Source organism: Buteo buteo, chromosome 13 (assembly GCF_964188355.1).
Source record: "Buteo buteo chromosome 13, bButBut1.hap1.1, whole genome shotgun sequence".
Taxonomy (NCBI): Eukaryota; Metazoa; Chordata; class Aves; order Accipitriformes; family Accipitridae; genus Buteo; species Buteo buteo.
The window spans coordinates 1,518,048-1,544,209 of record NC_134183.1 but is presented as its reverse complement, the minus strand read 5'-3'; the positions used below and the strand labels follow the sequence as shown (position 1 = coordinate 1,544,209).

Sequence of the window (26,162 nt, the reverse complement as noted above, 5' to 3'; positions counted from 1 at the left end):
TGGGACCCGTCCTCCCCAGGAGACGCTGGGTCCCTCCGTGTTGACAGGCGAGACCCCGCACCGCGTCCCCTCCGCCACACGACCCCGTCCCAGCCACCGCCTGTCCCCCGGGGAACCCACGCAGGGACCCCCACGGGGACACGGCACCACGGCTTCGCCCAGAGCCAACACCAACAGTTCGCTTTCAGGTAATGCAACAGGAAGGTTCAAGTCTTACCTGCTGACGGACCTCGTCCCATAGTCATCGAGACCCTGCGGAGAGGAGGGAAGGAAGCACGGTGAGGGGTGGGGGACGTGGGCTGTGCCCGTTCAGGTGCCGCCGGAGGGTCACGCCAACAGACCAAAGTGCATCGGGACCCAGGGATGCCGGGGCCGAGAGCCAATGCATTTGGAGAGGAAAGGGAGTTATGGAGATGATTCGAAATGGGGTTTAGACAGCAGGGAGTACAGCTGCACCACTTTCTTCGGAGCAGGACTTTATCTGGCAAGACGAGGGAGAGCCCCGGTCTGCTCTGCGCAGCCCCACTGGGGTACAGAGCTCCGGCCACTTTCGAGATGCGAGACTCGAAAAGGGATCAAACAAGTCTGAGACACATCAGTGAAATGTTCTGTGGAAAGAGGTGTTTGTCTGTGTTAACTCCCACCAGAAACCCACAGGGTTTTGGACCATTTTCTCCTTCAGCCGGTACTGAACGGCCTTTACAGCGGGGAAGGACTGCACTGGTCCAAGGAGCAGATGGGGACCAGGCTGAGAGGACACCCCTCAAGGACACTGCTCCCTGGGTGAGGACCTGCCCTGGGATACGGCCACAGAGCAGCTCTGCTCTTCATGGCAAACACAGGACCGCTCCAGGAAGGACTGGGAGCTGCTGGTCTCTGAGCTGGCCATGCACCAGGGATCAGAGACCCAAGTTCCCACCATCCCAGGAACGGTCCCAATCACAAAACCCCAAATCCAGCAGCAAACCCTGCTGGGAAAACCCAGCAAATAGCAAGTGGGGCCACACTTGCCCATCCTCTGCAGAGAGGACCAGACCCCAGCTGGAGCTGCCGCCTCTCTGGAGCACCCTGCCAAAGGGTCGGGTGCTGCGTGGCCACCTCTCCCCCTCCTCATCCTCTCTCCATCCACCAGCATGTGCCAAGAGCTCCAGGGAAGCCAATGTGGCTCATCTGGCAGGGAAGTCCCGCTACACCAGCAGTTCCTGGGTTAAACTGAAGTCATCCACACATGCATCCTCCCCAATTTGTTAACCGAGAAACCCTGAGCTTGTTTTGGACAACTGCCGGAGCCCTGGCCAGGGTCTGCCCCAGCCTCGCACGCTCACTCCAGCGTCCTCACAGGACCGTCACCGGCTTGAATTGGCATGTGCCAGAGAAAACGCTTCCAGCTGCCTGTGAACAGCCTGTTTCTGGTGGGAGGCTCCCATAGAGTTGGCAAGTGTTGTCCTTTGGGGGTTTACGGTGCCGTTTTGTGCCACTCGCTCCCCGTGCCTTGCCCGTTCCATGCAGGCGAGCCAAACCGGCCCATCCTCCCTGTCTGCTGCTCTCCTCTCCCACTGCCTCCCTGCATCCCCATCCCTTCTCCCCAGGAGAGATGCTCAGCAGGAGATGGGTTCTTGGACAAGGCATACGGGTCACCAGGCAAAAGCAGCCAACTACCCGTAAATCCCAAGGGAAACATTGCGTGCATTCCGACTTACAGCTGTCGACCTAGTGTAAGGCTTGTAGTGAGCGGAGGGTGGTTGGCAGAGGCCACTGGAATAGTCTTTAATTGCACAACCATAGGGCATTAGGTAGTCCTACAAACAACGAACACAAGTTGGAGAGCAGTCCTCCTGCACCCGCACACCATCTACATCACGCCAAGACTGAGAAGACGCTTTAACACATTTCACCCTTCTGCTTTAAAACCACAGGTGGGACGGAGATGGCGCAGACACCCAGGCCACCACACGCAGGGCTCCGGCAGGGACTAACGCCCAAGACTTTTGCTCAAGCATCTCCCGTTCATAAAAAGCCCTCCCTAAAGTGGGAGAAGCCCCCGCTGCCCCGTGGGCTCACCTGGGAGAAGGCAGGTACGGCCACGCTGTACGGCCTCTGCTTGAAGGTGTTGACGCCTTGCGCCGGGAAGGCTTGGGAGGCCATGCCGTAGTCGGGCGGCGGGATGGCGATGTCGTCTTTGTCCAGCAGGTTGCCGGTGCTGCTGCTCTTCCCTTGCTGCAGGCTGCGTGGGGGGACCCGAAGCAGAGGCATCAGCACCAGCCCACCCCGGGCTGAGATGCCCAGGCTGCCCATCCACCCGCGGCAGGGGACACTGTGGCCAAAGTCCCCCTGAGCCAGCGACCACCCGCCTGTGATGGGAGTTATTCCTAACGACATGTGTCATGTCCAGGGGAAGCGGAGTATTCCCATCCCAAGCCCACAAACCTGCCCTAGGAGGGGTGCAGGGACCCACCCGGCGCGGCACCCACGCAATGCTCCTACCTTGCGTGGACCCGCTCGCTGCCATCGTTGTCGAGGACCCGCGTGTAAGAGAAAGGAAACCAGCCCCTCCTGAAAGGCAAAGGCAGGGGATGAAGCCAAACCCACATTTATTCGTGGAGGATGCAGAAGAGGCTGTGCCCAGGGTGCAGCAGTTCACGGGGACAGCCACGGCACTCACATTTTTGTTTTCTCGCTCTCTCCGTAATGCCAGCCGTCCCTGGCCTCCGGCACCAGCAGCGTGATGAGGTCACCCTCCTTGAAGCTCAGGAGGGTGCTGTTATCTCCAGCAGCGTGAGAGAAAATGGCCTGCACCCTCGTCCTGCCGTTCCTCTCGAGCCCTGCGGCCATGGAGCTGGAGCGCGGCAGCGTCTTGTTTTCGGCTGGTGGGAGACAGAGGCCAACGAGTGCCCCGAGTCCTTCACCCCACGGCCAAACCCAAGCACAAGTAGGGACAGGTCCCTAACCTTGCTTATTTTACCCCAGGTACCAATAAAAACTTCAGTGTTCGACTCCCATCTTCCCCCTTAATGAGCAGGATCCCAGGCAGGATCTGCCACTCTTGGCATCACCCACCAGCCACGGCAAAGGGAGCAGCCTCCCTGCGTGAAATTCCTCAACATTCTCCTCCTGGAAATGCTGTCCGTTGGCTGAAACTCACCCAGCCAAAAACCCATAGCAGAACCTAGCTCCGCTCGTTTCCTAACGCCAGATCCAGAAGCACGAGCGGCACTTGACGTCGGAGGGACGCTGCCGGTCACTGCCCTGCCACCACCAGCATCCCCGGTGACCCTGCTCACCGCGGCTGCGTCCCTCCCGGCACAGCCAGCCCCACGGCACCCCGGCAGCCCCCACAGCAGAGGAGGCAGGGGGACGAAGCCTCACCTGATGCGTAGCTGTTTTTCGGTGGCACATTTTTGCGAACTGGGAGTGTATTGGAGTAAGAGTCACTCAGCTGCTTCTGAGGCTGGGGAGGAGATAAAGATTTGGGCTGTGCTGGCTTCATCTCAGACCAGTGGTTGTACCCGTCACTGTCTGGGCCTGAGACTCCGTTCATCACCGGCATGGCCTCCTGTGCCGACATGCGCTACGGAGAGAGGAGAGGAGGGGGGGGGAAGACGGGGAACGTCTTCATTAGGGCATCCCAGCACAGCTCCTGCAGCGGGATGCAGCTCCAGGGAAGGTGGTTCACAGCAGACCAGAGCTTCAGCCTGATGGGTTTAGTTCCCGACCTGAGACAAACTGCTCTGGGGGGAGCAGTGGGGTCACCTCTATGGTATTTTACTGCACCAAGCTGCCTTGCACCTGATAAATCCCTCCTGAGCTCTACTGCTCAGCTCGGGCCCCCACATCACAGGGGAGACCCTTTTCTAAAGGGTGTTTCATCCCACAGGTCACTCCAAGCACCTTCTCCCGCAGTTACTGGGGTACCTTGGTTCAGCCCCACAGCTCTGGGACCAGCCTGACTGGGACCAGCCTGGCCAGGCGAGTCCAGCTCGTGGGTTCCCCAAATCCCCCCCGGGAGGCCCTGCAGCCCCTGCCCCTCTAGAGTTCAGCAATCCCAGGTGGGATGGGATGGGACAGGCTGCCCATTCCCACATCAGCCATGCCGTACTCCTTCCCGCATCCCAGGGCGGTGTGCACACAGAGCTGCCCACCCCTGCGCATCAATGACAGTCCACCAAAAGGCAACTTGCTGAGGACAACGGTGACACTGGCCTGGGCTCGTCCCTCCAGCTTTGCTCAGAAGGGCAGGACAATTTCCAGCACAGAGATACTTACTCCTACAAAAGGTGCCAGCTCCGGGGGGACAGGGAGAGGTTTGGCACCAGGGATGGGGTCAGAGATGATGAGGTTGGATTTGGATGTAGACAGAGGGCTGGGCATAATGGTGCCATTGCTGCTGGCAGCCATCTGCTGCATGAGCTGTATAGCGCGGTCCGGGATCTTGTTGGGATCCGAGCAGGACTGCTGCCACAGCGGCAACTTCTGCGTCAGCATCTCCTTCCCCTGCAACAGAGAAAAACGAGGCGTGAGGGCACAGGGGTGCAGGAAAACCACCCAGCTCTGCACCCCTCCCTGGGCAGCACTGCATGGATCCAGAGCTGGCCTGATCCTGGCCACAAGATCAACTGACTCCCCTGTGCATGGCACAGACGAGATAAAACACAGGGACTTACCACTTCCAGGCTCTGACAGCAGCTGAGCCAGGAAGGTGTCATGAAAAATGGAAAGGAGGGAAGGAAAAGGTAATTCATCTCCCCAGCTTATTCTGAGATATCCTGTGCGGGGCAGCTCCAGGAGCAGAGGGGCCATAGGAAGCTGGGCAGGGTGCTGGGCTCCTTGGGGAACAGCACCACTCGACCAAGCGGAGAAATAAAACCTGACCAAAGGCTTGGCAGGGCACAGCCCGTACTCTGTGCTGTCATCCAGGTCCTGAGGGATCAGCTTCTTGTTTAGGGCTGCTCAGCACCGATAGCCTCTGGCCCCACCGCCCTGCAGCTAAACCCCGCTGTTCCCTGCCCATGGGCAGGACCTGCAGCCATCCACTGCGGTGCTCCGAGCCAAGGAGGAAAAAAAAAAACCAAACTAAAAAAAGATGGAGCTAAACTTGCCTTTATTCACCTAACACACCCATGCCGTGTGAATGAGCATCTCATCGTGTGACTCTCCAAGGCAGGAGATGTCCCAAACCACCCCGAGGTCGTTCCTCAGCCAAGCACCACGCTGACCCCCAGGCACCTGCCTAAACACCTCCCTGAGAAACACGCCGTGAAGAGAAGCGGAGGAGAAGCTCCAGTAACCCTGATGGCCAACTCACCCACCAGATCAGGGTGACCCAACACCTCTGCACGGCTTTGCGTCCGGTCTCATCTGCAGATGACTTGGTCCCCATGTATCAAAAAAACTTCTAAAGCCAATTTCAAAGCCCCAGAACGTTTCCCCGCTATCGGCCACTGGTTCCAGCTGAGGCGCAGCCTCGCCACCCAGACTTCGGCTGCCGCCGGCATCCTCCGGGAGCTGCAGGCAGCAGCAGGACGGCGTTTTTAGCCGGCAAGGCCCACGCCGGCTGCCAGGCTGGTGCAGGGCTGGGCGCCCACGTCACACGTACGCCCACCGCGCTCTGGATGAGCCACCTGCAGAGTCCCTCTTGCAGCATCACCCTCCATGTGCGGCTGCTGCAAGAAGTTTTTGGTTTCACCATGCCGCAGCCATGCTGCGGGTGCCGGCACCCTCATGCCTGCTGATCTCCCCCCGCCACCAACCCCTGGGGAGGATTTTTTTTTTCCCTCCTGTACTACAGGAGGAGTTTGCATATGCCAAGCATCGATCCGGTCCGCAGCACAGCACGAGGACAGAGCTGACTAATCCAAACTCCTTCTCCTGCTCCCCGGTGCCAAGCGCGGCGGTGACAGATGGGTGCTGTGAGCGACAGGGGGTGGCGGTGGGGAACAACCAGAACAGGAGCAAAAGGCTGCAGGAGCAGCACCAGCGTTCCCAGCCCTCATCCGGATGGATTCTGCTCTGGACCAGCGCAGGGGGCTGCTGCTCCCCAGGCTGGCAGGCAGCAGCTCCAGCCCCCAGCCCAGGCAACATGGGCTGCCTGGGAATGGGCAAGAGGGAGTTTGGAGCAGCAATTTAATCTCTGGTTTAATCCCTGCCTTTGCTAAGGCCAGGGGGTAAGGCAAGGGTCGGAGTGAGCTCTGCCAGGCAGGCAGCGCTGCTCTGACTCTGAGCAGGAATATCGCTGCTTTGCATTTCTTCTGCTTTTGGAAATCACGAGCTGATGCATGAGGAACCTGACAAACCTCTGCTGGGGCAGAGCCCTCAGACCTCAGTGACCACGGCATGCAGGAGAGGTGAACTCAGCCCCATTCATCTACCACGAGCTCTCCTGCGCAGGTGAAGTCGCACCACGGAGGGGCTGGCACCGCCAGACGGCGGGATGCGCCGCCAGGCTCTGCCGTCACCACCACCACGTTGGCACTCGAGCAAACCGCAGTCGGTCCCATCCACCTCGTGCAGCCAGAAGCTGCTTTGAAATGCAGACCAGCACCCATGGGAGACGTGGCCCCTCGTCGGACTAAGGGCAGCTCGGGGTGCAGCCCTGCCTCTCCCAGCCTGGGAGCACATGCATCGCCCAGGGCATCTTGTCCGTGGGTCACCCACTGGTATATTCCCTCCTGCCTCTCTCCCCCGAGCCGCAGGGGCTGCACCAGCTGCGGCTGTCAGGATACCAGCCTGTTCCATAGGCAACGGCTCACGACAGGAGTATCCACCGGTGACGGGGTAGCCGGGACCCGCAGCCCAGCGGCCGTGGGAACACGGCAGCAGAACGGCAGCTCCGGCAGGGCCGACTCACCTTGGCATGGTAGGTGATAGCACTCTTCGCTACGGCACACTGTTTCTCTACCAGGAAGCAGAACCGTCTCCTCTCTTCTGTGAGAGCTGTCTTATAGCCATCCGAGACGTAGTTTTCCAGCTCGCCTTGCTTGTTGCTGATGGCTTCGATGTACTAGAACAGAAAGAGGAGCTGCCTTCACCGCTTTGCCCACCGAGCCCCTGCCCCTCAGTGTGCCGCAGGATCCTCCGGAGAGGGGTCAGCAGTGTGGCCATGGGGCTGGCGAGGGCGGCCAGCAGGCAGGGTGCCCGCAGGGTCCGTCCCCCCCCAGGACACGCACACGTGTGCCTGTGCGGCCCCTCCAACCCACCCTTACTCATTGAACACCCCCCCCCCCCCGCCACACAGAGGTGCTGACTCAGCACGTGGGCCGGGAGCCGTGTGGGCGGCGGGACGAGCTGTACCGCGTGCTGCCGCCCTCTCACCAAACCGGCGCCCGAGCCGCGCCGAGGCAATCGCACCGGCGGCGGCCAAGGAGGGTCGCCCCGATCGCCCAGGGCTGGCAGCAGCCCCCGCAGCCCCCTGCTCGTCCCTGCCAGGCACCGCAGCGCACAAACCACCACGAAACCCGGCCCGGGCTGAACGCCTCCGGCACCTCCGCCGCTGCCGGCGTCTTTGCCGAATCCCATCGCTGCCCGCAAGGACGGGCAGGGCCACGCTGCTGAGAGCCGGTGGGCCACAGCAGGGACAGCACGTGAACCCCTCCGACACACACAACCATCAGCAACGCTCAAACTACCGGCTTTCGGTTTGCGTTTGCCAGTCAGGCACGCGGTGAGCGGTGCAGGGGACTCGGGGACGGTGCCAGGGCAGGGCAGCGCTGCACGCTGGCACAGCACTCCCTGCCCAGCCGCAAGCAGAAAGGGGACTGCCGGCACAGCCGTTCCTCGATGCCGCACGGACGCCGGGGACCCTGCCAGCACCGGGCAGAGATGCCGCAGACACAGCAGCGGGGGGGTCCTCCGCTGGCAGGGGCTCCTGCTCTACCTACGTGACTTCTGCCAGCACGGCTGTGCCACGCGGGGCTTTGCCGGCACCGTACGGGGCATGGAAACGGCACACGGGGCTGGGCTGGGGTAATCCGGCCGCTCAGGCTGATCCCTGCGATGCGAACGCGGCACGCGGGAGGGCTCGAGAGCAACGCCTGGGACCGCAGGGCTGCGGATCGGCCACACCATTGGCATCCCTGAGCACAGAGGGCAGGAGACGTCCCCCAGCTCCCTGACCCAGCCGCTTTCTCCTCCCTCAATCCTCTCGGGATGCCCCCAGATCCTCCGCAAGGAGCTTCCACCCTCGGTGTGGCACTGGGAGAGCAGCCACCAAGCCTGTAAGAGGAGCATCTCTCTCGCCCATCCCTGTCCTGCCCTGCAACACCTCCTTGGCACCGGCTCTTCCCTGGCACGGCAGCACCGCACTGAAGAGCCACAACCAACCGTGCAGCCCAGGCGCTGCTAAACCTGTTTCAGAAAGTCTGAGCTTCCCTGAGAAGGGAATTAAACTGGAAATTCAGGGCCCAAAGCAGCTTTACTTCTTTCTTCATGTTTAACAGTTATTTTTAGCATGCTACAATATTTATTAGCAGACGCATAAAATGGAACAAACCTCAACAAAAGCAGCGAGATTAGGCGACGTCCCAGACTTCAAAGGGGGCTCATTTCAGAGCTGGAGCTCCTACTGCTGTCACCCTGCTCAGAGCACCCTCCCTCAAGAGCAAACCCTGCGCAGAGCTCGCGCCGGACCCAGCAGGTTTTGGGTCTCCCCACATGCACCAACACAGGTGGGGGAAAGGGGGTCGGTGAGAAATGAATAAAAACCCACTTTGCAACCATCAACCCTGCTTCAAGAAGAATTCCCCTCCCCGCAAATGAGAAAATCCAGTGCAAACACCCGCGTCTAGGAACAGAAATAAATGAAGGTAACTGAGCTGATGCCACTGGGCACAGAAGCAGAAATAACGGCGGTATTTGCATCACCCCCAAGCAGAAGCTGCAGGGAGAGCTGAGCCAGATGGGGGCTGGCAGGGATATAGGGGAGGGCATCGGGAAAGCCGGCAGGTAGCGGGGCTGTGCCGGTAGCAGGCACAGAGGTGCCAGGGCCGGCATGGCACAGGGAAGAGGTGGCAGCAGCCCTGGGCACGTGCCGGCAGGCGGGAGCAGGCGGCCGTGGGAGGACGCGCTCGGCGTGAGCGGGGAAAGCATCGCTCCCCGGAGTGGGCTTGGGACAGAGACGCTGCCGGCAGCACGCCGCCTCCTCCCGGGTATTATTAGCCCCGGGAACAGCAAAGGGACAGAGCCCAGAGGCATCAGCCTGGCAGCGAGGATGGGGAGCCAGGAGGGAAAAATGCCCCAGCACCAGCCCGGAGAGCCCCCAGCTCCCCCGAGGTCCGGTGCCCCGACCCCTCCGTTGCAGCCCTGCTATGCCCGGGACAGACCGAGCCGCGCTGTCCCCACAGCCCTGCGCTACAGGCAGCTCCCAAAAAAGTTTCCTTCCCTTCTCTCCCGAGGGAAGCGGCAGGACGATGCTCCCCCTCCTGCAGAACCCCGTTTCTGGAAGGAAGTACAACCATGACAGCACCTGAAATAGCAGGAGTGCAGGAACAAACGCGGCTCCCAACACCCTAAACTCATCCTGCTTAATTTACTAACTGGGCCATCAAGAGCGAGAAGGTGAGGAGTGAAATGAGTCCACCGCCAGCTAATTTAGTTCAGTAGCACAAGGACCATCCCACCGCGATTCAGGTTTCCCCAGGTCAGACGCAGCCATGCCCCAGGTACCGCGGGGCGGGGGGGCAAGGCTCAGCTCCAGTCCCATAAACACCATACACCGCAACACGGGAAAGTCTTCCTTACCTTAGCAATGTTAGATTTTTAGTTTTAATCATGATTTAAAGAATCAAGTTAAAGCCTTATTTACATCTCTGATTTCAATCTTGTTTTGCAAGTATACTTTTAATTGTTTGCTAAAGAAAGGCTGGTCTTAATGGCTGCAGCCAGTTAGAACATGTCGATTTGCAAGCAGAGAGCCTATGCTCTAAATTTAGTATTCTCAGCGCTTTATATACTTTATGTAAATATGCTTGATGTGCCATTGATTTATTCAGAGCCTTGATTTTTACACGTTATTACATTACAAAATGGCGAGCAACACTTCTTGTTCACTAGATAGCTTTCATTTTGGATTTGCTCAAAATGACAATGGGCTTTCAAACGATGCCTGGAAAGACAATTTAAATGAAAACCTTGCTAAATATGCCAGATGCACAGGAAAAAAAGTAACACGCAAAGCACAATGCAAGATCTCACTACTGTAGGCCAAGGAGAAGCACTGCCTTTAATCAGTGAGCGGTGCTTTGCCTGCAGCCAGGTGCCCGTCAGCATCATCGGGCTCACGGCCGCAGGTCACATCTCCTTTCCCTGGGGATGGGGGGGGGATCCTGCAGCCATCCTTCATTTTGAACCCCAGCCAAATGCATTTCTCAGCTTGGCATGACCTGACAACCGGCGTAAGGGCCAGGGGACGGTGCCTCCCCGCCGGCCTCGGTGCGCTCGGTCTCCGTGGCTCGGCAGCATCCCCGCCAAGAGCTCACTGGCAAGCACGTACCGCTCGAGCGCTGCATTTTAAATTCAGACCTCGATTTAGGTTGTTGGCTTCAAATTCAGATTTTAAGCATTGTCTAAATAAAATTCCCAGTTTCAAGGAGGGAAAAAAACCAAACCCTCATCTGTGACCCGAGTGCCCGAGGAGGCAGGGAGCTGGCCAGGGCGGCGCTCACGGTGGTCTCAGCTGTGCCAAAAGCCGGAGCACACGCCGGAGCCACCCAACAGCTCCAGAAACCTTTTCTGGGTTTCTAGGTTGGAGAGGCCTCAAATAACTCCCCCGTTCCTCCCCCCGCCTCCCGAATGCATCCACTTCAATTCACCGGGAGCCGCTGACCTAATTAGCAATGTCAGCACGTGGCGGCGCCGGGCACAGCCAGGCAAAAGGTTTGGTTTAAGATGCTGTCCTGGCTCAGGAGCGGGAGCCAGCAGAGCGGGGGCTCCTGCCTGGTCCAGGGAAGCAGCAATCCTGGGGAGGGGGGACCCGGTCCCGGCTGCAGAAGCGGTGGTGACTCAGCCAGGGACCTGCCGGTTCAACCCGTCCCGGCTTCCCGATTCCCGGGGGAGACGAGTGATGCTGGAGCAAAGCTTGGCAATCTCCATTCAGAAGCCAGACCAAGTTACCCCGACGGGTCAGACAGTAAATTAGGAACAAGAAAACATGAAAGAGGAAACAAGATGCTGAGGAGTCCCTGGCTCAAACAGCTGCTGTCATCCCCAGCACAGAAAAGCCAGGGCACACAAAGGCCCTGCTGCTTACACTGACATCTTCCCAATGCCACTCCAAAGCTGACAGCTAGAGGTGTGTGAAGATGAAAAAGCAACCGAGAAATGTCAAGACCCGAGTTCTTTTCAAGCGCACGCTGCCATCAGTGTAGTTACCGCAGGTGAAACAGCAACATCAATACCGAACTTCAGTCAAGCCTTTAATAACCACCCATCCTTACTGGAAAAAAATTAGTTCAAACCGTTCTATCCAAGCAAAGAACGTGCAAACCAGTCAGGAATAAGAGCCAAGGGCAATGCTAATCACCACCACGCTGAGCACGACTGCAGAAATCATCATTACAGATCTTTATCTGCGATCAGATGCGTCTGCTGCTGCCAGTAACAGGCTGAGCAAAGGATCGGCCACAGGGACAAGAGGGAACCAACAGCAGGCAAAAAGCAGTAAGGCTGCCTTTCAGGGGTCACCAGCTAACCACAGTGGGCACAGCAAGGAGTTTTGAGACCAGAAAGCCAGTGACACCGCAGAGGAGCATGCAGTGGGCATGATTCTAACCGGCACCAGGAAAGATGCCGAGCAGGGAGGGGACCGTGCCTCCGTGCTGGCTCCCAGCACCGGGCTCTCATCCCAGGGAGGGACAGGTCAGGACCAGCGGCACAGAGCAGTGGGGAAAAGAGAGGGGAAGGGAGAGAGCTCTGCAAGCTGTGCTGGACCAATGCGGCAGGCTGAAATACCTGGAAGGAGTAAAGACCAAGAGAAGGGAGGATTTATTTAGGGAACCGCAAGGGAGAATAATTAGAAAGTAATGGGATAAAATAAGAAAGAAGTTAGGCTGATTAACAGAGGAAGAGCATCTAAGCTGTTGAATAGTCTCAAGGAGAAAGAGCTGAAACCCTACCACGGCATATAGCCAAACTGAGGAAAACAAGCAGCCTGGGGATCCTGAGCCCTGACAGCTCCTGGGGAAGGAGACAGCTTTTCCTCATTCCCAGGAGTTGCTCCTTGTGTGGAAGCCGGTGGACCCTGGAGCAGCCTCGGGGGAGATGCCGTCCCCTCCTGGTTCCCTCCAGCCTCCATCATCGCCCAAATGTGTTACAGATGGAGAGGGAGGTCGGTCGGTTTGTTTAGCCAGACAGAGCGATGCTGTATTCAAGCCCTGGGGTATCAGCAGCTCTTCCCAGCAGAGCATGGTCAGGAAGGAGACTGGAGCTCGGAAACAAGCCTGAGGTGACCTAACCTCTCTTGTAGTAAGGCAAGTAAATCAACAGCCCAAACCCTCTCCTGCAGCAGAGAACGCCCATACGCAGGTCACCATGGGAGCCAAAACACATTGCACTGCCTTTTGCAAGGACAAAGCACCCCCGCAGAGCCGGGGGACCCCATGTTGCCACAGCCGTCCACTGTTGGATGGTGGGACAGCCGCCCTGCTCCAAGGATGCCGGTCTCCCCTTCCTCCCCCAAGAAGGGCTGTCTCCCCGCGTTACATTGCCTGTCTCACACATCTGTTCATCGGGGCATCAGCCTCATCCTTTCACTGCTCCTATAAAGCACCATCCACGCACGCATGTGATGTTACATAAAATTTACAGAGAGCAAAACAGCAGGCAAGTGCTTTCTCCAGCCAGCTGTGCAGGGGTTTCGTGATCAGCTGTTTAAAATGTTCCTCTAATACAGGGACACCCCAGATCAATGGCTCTATGGACAAGGTTTGGTACCAAAATACTCATCAGACACGGCCCTGACCTGTGCCGGCACAGGAACCAAGGGACCAGCTTTCCAGAAGAGGCATTTGAGGTATCTCAGCCCAGAGGAAAAGAAGTTTAAGACTTCATTTTGCATATTTGTAACAGCTGCTTACAGATTTGTAGAGCCAGTTTCAGGAAACCACGCTTTGCGCCAGAGCCTGCAGCTCACCCAGGGTGGGAGCGATGCCGCCAGCCAGCCACGGCAGCTGAGCAAACCCACCCGGCCGCAGCCACCAGAAAGAGGAGACGGAGACTTTCCTCCTCTCAGTGCTGCCTCTTTCATAAGCACTCACAGACCACAAAGTCTGAAAAAGCCACTTCAGCGTATGGCTCTTGCGGCACCGTGTCTGGAGAGAAGAGGTGCAGTGCCTTGCCAGAGCAAGGTGTGCTGAAACCCCACCAGCAGCCAAAGCCTCCCCAGACACGCGGGGCTATGCCCCACGGTAAGAGGGGTCAATGTCACCGGCACACGAGTTCACGGCTGAATACAGAGTAAACAGAGGCAAAAAATACCACAAGGGATGAGCTCTTCAATAAGGTCCCAAGACTCAAGCAGGTAATGCCGCCAAGCTACACGAACGCTCAGGTTGGTAATTCCCGAGCGGGGATCCCTCTTGGTCCCGACCTGGCCATGGCAAGAAGGACACGGAGACGCTGCCCACGAGCAGAGCAGCTCAGCCCCAGGCCTGATGCATCTCCTACCAAGCGTTTCACAACCACTTCCCCTCCCTGCACCCGCTGACTGTGTTTGCTGGGTTTGGACACACACCCTAACTCAGCTTAAAGCACGATAAAACCTGGAGAGAGTTACCTGGAACCACCGAGCTTTTACATAATTCTTCCCTATTTGACTTTTACATAAGCCCTTGTAACCTGGTTTGTGCAAACTCCTTATCAGTTAGAGCTTCTTGACCTATACCTAAAATTATTTCTCCTGATGGGAATATCAAAATGAGGTTTCAATTACAAAAGTTTATAAACCCCCCCGGGTTATTTGGCACAGTGGTATTTAATGCTTAAAATATTCCCCTAGGAGCAGGTGTAGGTGTGGACAGAAGACACATCTGGGCAGGAGCTGAGCTCAGCCTCCACAGCCCAGTGCGCCTGGCTCAGTAAAGCCCTGGTTTTGCAGGGGCTGGGACGAGCAGGGAGCTCCCTCTGCCCCTCTGGATTTACTGGTGTGGCTGATCGCCGGTATGGCCGCGCTGAAAGCCCTTTTGCCCGGGTCAGGCACAGCCTCTCACTGCAAACAGCCAGCTTCAGCTTCGCTATTTAGGATGAATTACAGTCAGCTTCGTCTCAGCCCAATGGAGAAATCCAATTGTTCGTAGTGCTAATAAGATTTGATAAATAGTTTGAACCAACGTAACTTCATTGTTGAGCTGCTGATTCAATCAAGGTCCTAAACCCATCGTGACCTTGATTTCATAGCTTGATCATAACCAGCGTTTAATGAAATTACAGCAGTTTAGCTTCCTTGGTGATTGTTTAATCTTAATATTGTTTTCATTCTTCTTCATAAAAGACGTGAAGTGAATGGAATTGGTTTATTCTCCTGGTTTTCAACACAGGTAAAAAATCTCAGTAACTACATAACTAAGATGAGACATTTGAGGTAGTTAGCTGTCTCAGCTTTCATTCCTCATGTAGAACAAAAGGTCTGGACTGATTCATAAGGAATAAAAAGCCTGGCTTTATTGCGACATTCAGCAGTAACAACCCACAACCACAGCATCTCCCTTGACCATGACAGACAAAGCTTTGGAGGTGGAAAATCACTCCTGCAGCCTAATTACACTTTGAGCTGCTTCTAAGCTACGCAAGTTGTCTTTACTGCAAACCACAAGGTGTTTCAAATCCTCAACCATTTTCATTCTGTGATGCCTGTCCTCATCTATTAAACTCCACAAAACAAGCAGAAGAGACAGTGGCCAGATGACGTGGGACTTGCAGACAACCCTGGATCAGCTCTCTCCATGCAACAAGTGGCTGACGCAGCTCAGGAGATGCCTCCTGCAAGTGTCCGCGAGCATCGCACCGCTGCTTTATCCCAAGCAGAACTCCTCTGCTTGTGCCCAAAGCTACTGCTCACCAGCCACAAGATCATTAGTTATGTGCAGTGCCTGCTGAATATCAGCATTTATTTCTGCTTTAGGAAGGGGGACAATCTGAACTGAAGAGTCACAGGTGAGATGTTTGGGCTGTTTTACTGGGCTTTCTGATCAATCTAGCAGAGGATGGAGCCTGAGCCATGCTGGTACCCTGGCCCAGGTGAGGGCTGTCCTCTGCCACCCAGCAAACCAGAGCCCAAACAGCCCCAAATCTCCTCTCACCTCGGCAGAACAAGACGATGTTACAGAAACCACATCCTGGAGCTCCCCGAAGGAGGACAGCACTGCCTCTCCCACCACACTCGTCTCACCCACCCATCTCACTTGCAGCCGATGACAAGATGTGGTCACTCCACATGTGTTGAAAAGGCAGAAAGGAGCACTTTTGCTTCCCATAGCATTAAATATGAAGAGAGATGATGACAGAGCATCAGACTCCCGGCTGCCGGCGGCTACAGTAGCTTAAGTGGATGAGTCTTCAAAAGAAGAGTAAGATGTTATTGCTTTATTGAAGGAGATGACTGATGCAGCTACCAGGACGTTTCCATCAACAGCAACTTCTCCCATTATGAGAAAAGTAATCTTCAACAGCCCATTAGAAGAGCTCTGTCCAGCTGTTGTCTGATCCATCTGTGGTCCCCAGGCACCAGCCTAATGAAGTCTTCAGCTTCCCCCCAGCATCACGAGGTACCTTCAGCAGTCTCCTCGGAGGTCACTGGGGGTTTTACAAGCCGGCCGCAGGGGTGGCTCTGGGCCAGCTAAACAAACCAAACTGCATGCAGCAGCTCCCCAGGGAAAACTGCGTGGTTCTCCATTTTAAACCAGTTTAGAAAGTTTTTTTTTGTGGAGCAAAGGCCCACAGTGCGACACCAGCAGCTCTGCTGATGCTCCTGGTTCACCAAGCCTGGCTTCACTAAGCCCCACACAAGGCTCAGGCTGGTACCAACACTTGCATAGCTCTAGGCTGGACCCACCCTTGCAGCAATCCCCCTGCCCTCTGATGCCCAGGCAATGGTAAAAAGAGCATCAAAGGTGGCCTAAAATACCATCTGCTTCTGTTGAAAGGGAATACCAGGACCGAAGCTAGCAGAGAACAGAGGGAAAACTGCCCTCTTGGCTGAATTCAGCCATTTAACTCCGTATTTTGATCTAGGGGGAAAAAAAGAAGTAAGCAGTTGAGCAGTCTCATAGCTCTTTAAGCTCAAAAGCCATCATAAGGCTTTTTCAGAGATAAGCGCTTCCTAAATACTTACTGCTGAAAGATTAAGAGAATGAAAGCCTGATCCTGTTTCCCTGCCCAAAGCGGCCGCGCTAACAGGACTACCCCATCCCCGCCACATCACAGCAGGAGGATCAAACCATCGCTCTCTCCCAGCTATATAAACCGATCACCGGGCTGGATTTTCTCCTCCTCTGACTCTGGGTGTGGGATGGAGATCCCTGCGTGGCAGCAGCCCGGGGGGGGTTAGGCAGGAGAGGGCTGGCTCTGGCAGCAATTTCGCCCTGTTGTCCCTATCAGCAGCTTTCGCAGGTGGGGGATAACAAAGCAGGTTTAATCCCCGAGTTTCCCCATGCCAAGCCTCGTTGCCTAACAGGGTTTCTTGCTCAGCAGGAATTTCAGAGCAAGGGCTTGCGGAGATGCCACCGCTCAGAAGTGGTTTAGGCTGCTCAGCTCTCAAGAACGCGCCAGCCCCGGCCCCAACGGGCAGGACACCCGACTGGGGCTGCATCGACACCTTCCAGCGACGCTCTGGCCAGCTGTGCCTCCTGCAAGCAGCTCAGCATGGTCTCGGCAGATGGGGGCTGCAAACGAGCACGAGCTCAGGGCATCGCGCTCCAGCTCAGCACGGGAGCTGCACGCCGAGCCGGGGTGGATGACTACGGGTGCGTTTTTCTCTTTCAGTGCTTATTCTGATTCATGCCACCGAGAGAATGACTGATTTCCCAAATTTTAGTGCAATTAAGAATGTCACTTCCCCAGCACAACCTTCACGGTAACGATCTGCCGATTACTTTAAATGCCACCCTGTACACAGCCCTGGGGAGTGAAGTGCCACCAACATTTAGATCCCCTTCAGCAGACACGGATCATTTTGACACGTTACCGGCCCATGGTATCCAAAGTAACAGGTCCTGGTCCCGACATAACACACACTCTCATGCCTCAGAGACAAGACTAGGTAATTTCTGGCTTCAAGGGTCATCTTCCCCTTTTCAAGGTACTACCCAAAGTACTACTAGTGCTGCAATCATTTGACAGCCTTAACTCAAGTAGCAGCAGATTACCAGTGCCTTAACTCAGGCAGAGCATTAACTCAAGTAGCAGCATGAGGACCTTCAGGCAGAGCAGATTTGCAGGTAGGTGCATCAATTATTCATTAAAGTTTGCCATGTTCAGCCATGGTCTGGGCAAAGCTCGAACCAAAGGTTGCAGACTTCAGAAGACACAAAACTCCTGCTGCGAACAATTCGGTAACTGTGTGCCACAGCCTGCAGGCACGTCCTGCTCACGGCCCCGGCTCAGCCAGCACCAGCCAGGGATGCTCCCTGGATGCTCTTCAGTGAAATTCTGACCCCAACTCCCTCCCTGTAGGCAATCCCGACGCCTCAACCTCCGACACGTGCCCACCCCGCAGCACAAACCATCCAGGTGGGTGCCGTGAGGGACCCCAGCCCCGCGCAGCCGGGACCCAATTAGCAAACGGCGCGTGGTCGGCGAGGGAGCCCACACCGCAATCACACCACGGTGATTCACCGCAGCCGCCCCCGGCCCGCGCCGCCGCCCCGGCAGGCTGGGGGAAGGGGCACCCCGGCAGCAGGCACAGAAAATATTTAAGCAAAACACCATCCAGGGGAAGATGGATCTGGGCGCAACAGAAGTTAATGATCTTTTTGGGTTCATTCATTAAGCAAAAAAAAATAAAAAGCACCAGGAGCAGGGCACTGAGCGGGGTTAGTCACCACCGCACCTCCCGGCACAACATCTGCAGCCTCCCCCTCTGCGCCGTCCTCCCCCGGGGTGGCCATGAGACCAACCCGCTCCCATCACAGGCTGCCGCCCCCTCCCTATCCACACCTCCCACACCCCACCACGCTCCCGTTCCTCTAAAGAAAACAGCAAGCCTCTATCGAAAGGCTTGCAAGAGCCGGGCCACCTCTAGCATGTGGTACCAAGCATCCACTGCCCGGCACGGGATGCTCGTCCCCCCCGCACTGCACCCGAGGTCCTACCTGCAGCTCCTTGTCAGAGTATTTCTGGGGGTTTTTGCTGCCTTGGCTCTTCTTCCGAAGTTTCTTCAGCTCTGCCTGGCACTTGTCGAGCGAGTCCCCCTTGCTCCTTTGCTCCGTCTGGTATTTTTTCAGCGCAGCCTGGATGCGACAGGAGAAAGCTCTGAGCAGCCAAAGCCGAATCCCTGCCTCGGCCGCAGCTCCTGCTGTCGAGGGGTGGCAGAAGCAAGCAGACCCCCCCGGCCTTTGGGAGAAGCAGATTCCCCACGGCCCGGAGAGCAAACGGGGGCTGCAATAGTCTGACATTGGGGAAAATACTGTTCTGCGTGTGGTGATGTGTGTGACGGTTGGGAACCCATCTGTAACCAGGGGCACGAGCAGTGTCTGGGCACAACCGTGCCCAAGCGGGGAGCCGGGCAGCAGGAATGGGAAACGCGGAGATGCCCGAGCCAACGTTTGTGCTGCCGGACTACACGAGTCCGTAACTCACACTCAGGTACCGGGAGTCCAGCTCCACCTTCTGCTCCAGCTGTGTCAGGAGCTCGTTGTGGAAGGACTTGAGCTGCAGGCAGAAAGAAAAAACACGGTTCCTTGGTGAGGGCTGGCAAACCCTGCCCGGGGAGCAGTGGATGGCACTGGGGAGCACTGGGGCAGGCAGGGGAGAGGGTCTGTACAGAGCGGAGGCTGACAGCAGCAAGGGACAGACAGGCACTCAGAAGAGGACCCAGCAGAAGCAGATGCCCAAGGAGACCAGACCCTTTGCAGCTCAGCAAATCCACTTCAGAGGGGCTGGTGTCACCCGGACAAGACATGGAAAACCATTTTGCTCGGCCGCAACACCAGCAGAGCCCGTGGCCAGGCAGAGAGCCCAGCATGCCCGGGCTGGGGCACTCACCATCTCCTCCAGCTGGTTCTGGATCTGCCTGTGGACTTCTGCCATCTGGAAGAGCACGTCTCCTGCAAAGACAAGACATGGGGAGGGGTTTTGAGGCAGCGAGCCTGGGGGGGACACCCCAGGGCTGGGGCAGGTGGCACCCCACCAGCAGGGAGGGGTCTGCAGCCAGACCCATGGGTGCTCCTGGAGTACCCCTGGTGCCCATCTTTGGGAAGCTGTAGGCGAGCAGATCTTCCTCTGAGACACTTGGACAAACACGCACGCCTTGGGTAGCATGAAGGGAAACAAGGACAAGCAGCAGCGGGACCCCAGCACCCAGGAGCAGCCCTGCCTGCAACCCACTCTGCCGTCGGCCACCCCAGCCCTTAGCCTGGCCACAGGGATGGGACAAAGGAGCCAGAGACGATGGGACCAGGCAAGGTCCCTCATCTTGACCTGATTCACAGTCCAGATATTGAAGGGAGCAGGTGGAGATGAGAGATGCTGCACTAATAACAGAGATGGGAATTTAAACAGCACAGTTACAGCCAGGAGGTTCACCCAGTGCTCTCCCAGCTGTGTGTACAGCCCAAAGCCAAGCACAGAGCACCTGCATCCCTCGCCCCCAGCAGCGGGGCAGTGGAAAGACACAGCCCTGGGACTCAGTCCAGGTGACAGGACACGCAGCTGCAGAGGGAGCTAAGCCCTAGGTCGATATTTGCCTCAAAACCACTGGACCAGTTCAACCTCAGCGGTGGAGCCAGGCACGGGCAGCCCTGCCCTGGGCAGGCGAGCTGGGCAGCGAGGGCAGAGCCGTGGCACGCAGCCGCTGCAAACGCCGCAGGTCAGTCCCAAGAACGGCTGCCCACGGCCAAAGGATCCCAGCTCTGCGTTGTCTCTTCCTTTAATTCTTCTTTTCAAATGCAGAATTCATCGAGCCACACACCCACGGTGCTTTTCCTGGGAGGAAGGGCAGTGTCCTGCCTCAGCAAAAGCCCCAGTGTGGCTGGAGCCAGACACACACGTGGGAGCTGCAGGAGCGTCTTCTAGGAGAGGAGCCAGCGCTACTGCTCGACTAAAAGCATCGTCTCTGGACCAGAGCAAGCTTTCAGGGAGAGCCGAGCTCTGTCAGCTATTTATAAGGGCTGAGTTAAGAAGCTCTTACTTCCAGCATGGCAGGTCACAGCTTCCCAGGAGGCTTTCAGCCTACATGGAACTGTTCGTAAACTGACAGCCATGAGTCGTGTGTCTCTGAGCTGCTCCTGTCTCAGGACTCAGCCCTGGCAGGTCGCACAGCCAGTGGTGGCTGGGAGACCCCCTGAACACCCACAGGGGGTCTCCAAAGGGAAGCAGCGTCCCTCATCCCATCCCAGAAAAAGCAGAGCAGCGCCTGGGGTAACTCAAAGCCGCAAATGTACAGCCCATAAGAACATACCTGGAGTTTTAAGTGACAAAACAGCAACTCCAGGGATGGGAAATGCAATGGGAAGGGGAGACCAGCCCTGGAGCCCCAGGACAACGTCTGGGAGGAGATGGTGCAACGCTCCCAGGGCTGCCCAAGGTGGAGGTGGTGGCTCCCAGCAAGGGTGAACCTGGGAACCCACTGGGGATCTGGGGGTGAGCAGCCACAGCCCTAATCCCACCCGTGGTGGGTCCCCCTTCCCCGGCGTGCGCAGCCCCCCAGCAGCCAAGACGTGCACAGCCCAGGTTTGCTTCTACAAGGGGCTGCTCACTCCTGTCCTGCTCCAGCAAGAGCCCAGCCCTGGCAGCAAACGCTGTGGTTTTGGTGTATTTAGAGAGTGCAGGAAAACGCGAGTCCTCCGTGGAGGACAGGTCCCTCCTGGGCTCCAGGACAACCGCATTCTCTGTACATGGAGTCAATCCTTAGCAACGGTGGGACTGGGATGAGCCCAACCAGCATCTCACCAGTACAAGGGAACCATTGGGACCCTCATTCAGCACAAAACCAGATGGCATACACTGGGCCAGCCCCAGCCCACCGCTCGGTCAGCCCAGCCCTGGCCCACCACGTGCCCGGGCACGTGGGCCGTTTGCCAGCCAAGTGTCAACACGACCAGCCGATCGGGAACAACCTGGCCAAACAGTTCTTTGCTCTTGTGGCTGAAGCAATTTGTACTTTGCACCATACACCGTGTCTCAAAACCTTCTGCAAACATTAAAGTCTGATCCCTTTTTGTCCTTGGCAGGCACCAGCCCCCTCCGCCACGGGTCGATCCAGTATCAGAACCGGCTGCGGCACCAGCCAGCACCGACTGGCACCACCAGGGCCACCGTCCCCCCGTGCCCTCCGCTCAGCGCCTCAAGAGAGCAACGATGCACAAAGCATCCCGCAAAGCGAGGAGGGGACCAGATGGCGTGGCTGCAGCTCCGCTCCTTCACCGGGAGGAAACCGCGCGCCGAGATTTCCGCAGCCACCGCAGCCAGCTGCAACTTTTACGGCAGCTTCGCAAGGTGCCGAACAAAGCGGAGCAGCCCCCGGCGCTCACGCCGAGTGGGCAGCCGGCCGCGGCAATTACGCACATCTGCGGTGAAGAGGTTCATGCATGAACAGGGAGGTCTGGGCGAGGGGTCACCACCACGAGACTGCCAGGAAATTGCTCTCCGGTTGGGCTGCGACAGCTCAATCATGGGAAGTGCACAAATTCCCACTGCAAGAAGGCAATGACGTAACGCCGTCGCTCGGCTGAGACTGCTTTTTTCAAGAGTATATCAATGCAAGGGTGGCTCACTTATTATTTCCAAAGCTCGCGCCACCCCCTCTCCCTTTCGCTTCCCGTTTGGCCAGAGTGGAAACCCCAGCGGAGAAAGCTGGTGCAGGGCTGGCCAAGGGCTTTCTGGCCACTGCTGCTGAGCTCCCAACCCACCCAAAGAGCAGGGACCAGGGAGCTCTGAAATAATACACATATCCCCAAATCTAGCACCGGGTACACCCAGTCCCCTGCACTGGGACAACAGGGCTCTACACCCACCCACCACATTCCTCACCCAGGGAATGAACCTGTTCCCAGCAGCCGGGGAGGCGCATCTCTCAACAGATACACATCTTTTCGTTTAGACTTTCTCCTCCGCCACCACCCCCTTGGCTCTTATCGCAGCGAGAGCACGGGGCGTTTCAGCCCCACATCAAAGCAACCAGCGGTGCGGAGCCCTTCCCACCCAGCACAGCATCCCTGTCGCAAGATGCTCCGTGTCCCAGCCCGGGTGAGGGGACACTGCCATTCCCTCCCCGGCAGCGGGCTCCCCTGCCGCAGCCGGTTTTGCGGCACCTTTGCCGGCAGTGCGGTGCGGCGCGGCACAGCCAGCACCAAGAGCGGCTCAAGGTGAGCACGGTGCTGGAGCCAGCGCGGCGCAGGAAGGCGGCTGGATGCCTGCCCAGTGTTGGGCTGTGTGGAGGACCAAGAGCTTCCTCTGGAGCCTCTCCCAGGGCTGAGACAGCCCAACTGGCTCCGAAGGAATCGGCTCCAGCCTTCCCATGGCCGCCGCCATCGCTGGGCAGCAGCAGGATTTGAACTAAATCCCCTGAACAGCAGCTGCAGCGCTGTGCAAATTCACGTATGGCACCTCGGACACCCCGATACCTCCACACCACAAGCTGCTTCACCACCGCAAAAAAAGCGACAGACCTTGTTAGACATTAACTGACATTTTACCCTGAAACCGCGCAGGCTAACCCAGCGTGGCAGCAGGGAAGAAGTTAAACTGTGACTAAGAGATACCACGGTAGTTGGAAAGCCTAAATATTTCAAACCCTGGCTCAGAAGAGGATATGCGGCATTGTGCTGACGGTAGATACCGCAAGGCGTTAGCAGAACTCGGCGGCAGGGCCGGGACCACGGCACACGCCCCGGCAGCGGCACGGCTGCCCACGCCACGGGCGTTTTGCATCACCTACCAGTGGTATTTGTAAGTTAAACACGGCAATTACCGCTGCGCAGCAGGGCAGAGAACGGGGCAAGAGCTTGGGTCACAGTGTAAATTGTGCACAGAGCACAAGCACCGTACTAGTCTTGCTGCCAAAATCCACATCCTATAGGTCAAGAAACCCAAGGTGAAGAGCCTCGCCTAAGCCCAGAGGCAAAAATAAAGATGGGGAAGGGTAGGACTGCAGAGCAAGGGCTTCACCTGCCCATGCCTTGCTCTCACACCTTTCCGCAGGCTGCAAAGCACAAACGGGCAAGGAGGAGCTGCTATTTACGTCTGTCTGACTCACAGTATCGCTCTGGGAGAACTATAGGGGCTATTGTGGGCCCTTCCCTACCACACCCAGCCAGGAACAGGCAAACAGGTTGTTCCACATCCCTCCCATTGCTATCGGCACAGCGAGCCCCGCACAGGAACCAGCTGCCCCTCCAGAAGGCAGAGCAGTAGGAACCCATCTCACAGGGTTTTGCTTTTGAGTTTTCAGAGCCGAAGGATTTTTTTTCCGCCCCCCCCGCCTCGGGCTAGATACGAGTCATTTTTAATAAAAATACAAAACAATGCATGGGCGAAGGAGCCAAACTGCTCCGAGCCAGAACATGTTGGTGCTTGTGCAGGGCTGAAGCAGCCCAGCCTGTCCTGCAAGAGCAGCGGGAGCCGGTGGCCACCAGCTCCTGCTGCCACTGGCATCAGCCCAGCAGCGAGGGATGCTTTGACAAGCAAACAGCGCTGCACCCTTGCCAGCATCGCTCCTTGCTCCTGTGACACAGAGGACGCAGCACTGTTGGCATCGCTCACCATCAAGATCACTTGCTCTGGAGATTCAGATCGCAAATAAAGAGCGTGAAAGGATGGAACAGGGAGTCCAGGGGCTCAGCTCCTCCACTATTTGACATTGTGCTGAGCTTCTCCCTGTTGCTTTTTAAGGGAGACCAGGAAAGGCAACGGTGCTGTCAAGGGAAGTAACCAAGCTGGCAGAAAAGGAGTATTAGCTCATTAATGAAAAAAAGCAACAGACAGTAACAGGGCAAATTGTTTGAGCTCCTGAAGCCTAAGAGGGGAAAAAAAAAAAAATCTGCTTTTCAATGGCTGGTTAAATGCTGTCAGCCGAATCCTTTGATGCCAAGCAAGCACTTGAACCCAGGGAGGAGATATGCCTGTGCCAGCACATTCCCAGGGCAGGCGGAGATGCGAAAGCGCGGGGTGCCTGGGGGAGAAGGGGCCAGGAGGTCCCTGCACCAGGCACTGCTCCGACACAGGCACCCATTTCACTCCTCGCAGACTCCGCTGAGCAAAAGTACCTGCTGGACAGGAGAGCTCCATTGGTCTGGGGTTTTTTTTGGAGGTGGGGAGCAGGGTAGAGAGCATCAGCCTTGTGCACATTATTAACAAAGCATTGCTTCAGGGTGAAATCCTGCCCCCCCCCCCCAGCCCCACACTTGGCAGAGCGGGGCTCTCAGCCCAGCAGTTACCAGTTCCCCTTTCAGCGCTGCATGCCACCCAGTTTCACACCTTCTGGTTTCCACCAGCAGCAAGCGTGGCCGTCCTCCCCCCAGCTCCTGCGGTCACAGGCCATCCCCGCTGCCCCACGGCTGCCTCCCCCCCCCCATCCCGTAAACACAGACTGGCACTAACTCTGCTTGCACATCATGTGCTGAAGATCTGATCGAGCCAGATTTAAGGCAGAAGTGTGCTGCTGAAAACTTCTGCAATTTTTTTTTCTCTTCCCTCACATTAATGTCTCTTGATCCAAGTTCAAAGACACAGCACAAGCCACAGACAAGCCCTCAAGCCAGAGAGAAGCGCTTTGCAGCCCAACACCTCATCCAGACAAGAAGGCTCTGACTTTATCAGCACTGACATTCGATTGCAAGACAACTTGGGGGAAGATCCGTGTGTGTGCAGTGGGAAGGATACGAGTGTGGGGAAACAATCGGCTTCTGCACACTGACTCATCTATTTCCTCTTCAAAAGGGTTTCACTTATCACAGCCCCAAAGGATGGTACCGATTTGTTGATGTTATATCAGCGACTCATCAGCATTATAATGATCAGCTCTGTTTGCAGCTTCTGCTTCAACCCAGCTTGGCAAAGCTTAAGACATTTTTTATTTATTTATCGAGAGACTAGGTAAAGAGAAAAGCAAAAGCTTCCCAAGGCACCCTGACTCAGGCAAGTTCAATGACACACTTCTAGTAATTGGCTCCCTCAGGCTGAGCAGTTGCCATCGACACTTTTTACCAGGGACAGATTAGGGACCTGGGTGACCTGTGATGCCCCACGCTTCCCAACAGCCACCCCCAGATGCGAACCGATCATGTACCTGTATCATGATGTACAGACCAGCAAGTCCCTAGTGCCCAACTGCTCTGGCAGCAGCTATATTGGTGGCACAGGATCAATTAGCACAGGAGAACACAACTGCACAGACCTCACATTCACCAGCCCAGAACCACCCGGCTCGGACCCACGGGAACAGATCCGTCCTGCACGCCAGCGGTCCCAGGAGGGGATGCAAACACCTCCAGGACCCAGGGCTGGCCACAAAACAAGCTGCACTCCCTCCTAAAATCTGCCAAGCTCAGGGCATCGCCGATGGATGGCAGAAACCAGCCCACGGACACACTCGCGTGGCCCCTCCGTCCCTCCCGAAAGCATGGAGCATCCCTGCGGGAGCTCATCCCAGGCTCAGTGCCCGCAGCAGGTAGGCATCCCTGGAAGATGTCGCTGCTGAAGGTGAAACCCAAACGTTACACACAGCTGCTACGCGTTAGAAACTCCAGCCAGGCAACATGCTCTTCGCAGATGCTCATTTAACAACCCTCCACCATTACTTACCCAAACACAGGTTGGTGAGAACAAGCCTACTGCTATGGCAGTCTGCTTTCCATCAGATGATCTGAAGCCAGTGAAAAGGCAATGCAGACAGCAGAAGAGTCCCTTTCTGAGGCAGGCAGCAGTTTTTAAGAGGTCCTTCTTGTGTTTCTGCACCCTTAGCAAGCCCATTCCTTCCCCAAGTGAACTACACAGTTTGGAAGCCAAATCCTGAATTTCTGGAA

At 56.8% G+C, this 26,162-nt stretch overlaps 1 protein-coding gene across 6 annotated transcripts in view; it reads right to left on the bottom strand.

The window, feature by feature from the left end:
* The window catches only part of BAIAP2 (BAR/IMD domain containing adaptor protein 2), a 49,700-nt gene that overhangs the window by 6,704 nt on the left and 16,834 nt on the right, over window positions 1-26,162 (bottom strand). For 3 of the 6 annotated variants that reach the window (XM_075044177.1, XM_075044175.1, XM_075044176.1), the window contains exons 4-13: window positions 19,186-19,247; window positions 18,781-18,852; window positions 18,294-18,431; window positions 6,845-6,997; window positions 4,264-4,491; window positions 3,367-3,568; window positions 2,663-2,864; window positions 2,485-2,553; window positions 2,062-2,224; window positions 218-252 (exon numbers count right to left, since the gene is read on the bottom strand). In XM_075044177.1, coding sequence (XP_074900278.1) covers window positions 218-252; window positions 2,062-2,224; window positions 2,485-2,553; window positions 2,663-2,864; window positions 3,367-3,568; window positions 4,264-4,491; window positions 6,845-6,997; window positions 18,294-18,431; window positions 18,781-18,852; window positions 19,186-19,247 — 1,324 coding nt within the window. Of the gene's footprint in view, window positions 1-217; window positions 253-1,700; window positions 1,800-2,061; window positions 2,225-2,484; window positions 2,554-2,662; window positions 2,865-3,366; window positions 3,569-4,263; window positions 4,492-6,844; window positions 6,998-18,293; window positions 18,432-18,780; window positions 18,853-19,185; window positions 19,248-26,162 lie in introns of all 6 variants that reach the window. The other 3 variants (XM_075044178.1, XM_075044179.1, XM_075044180.1) reach the window with 2 other exon arrangements.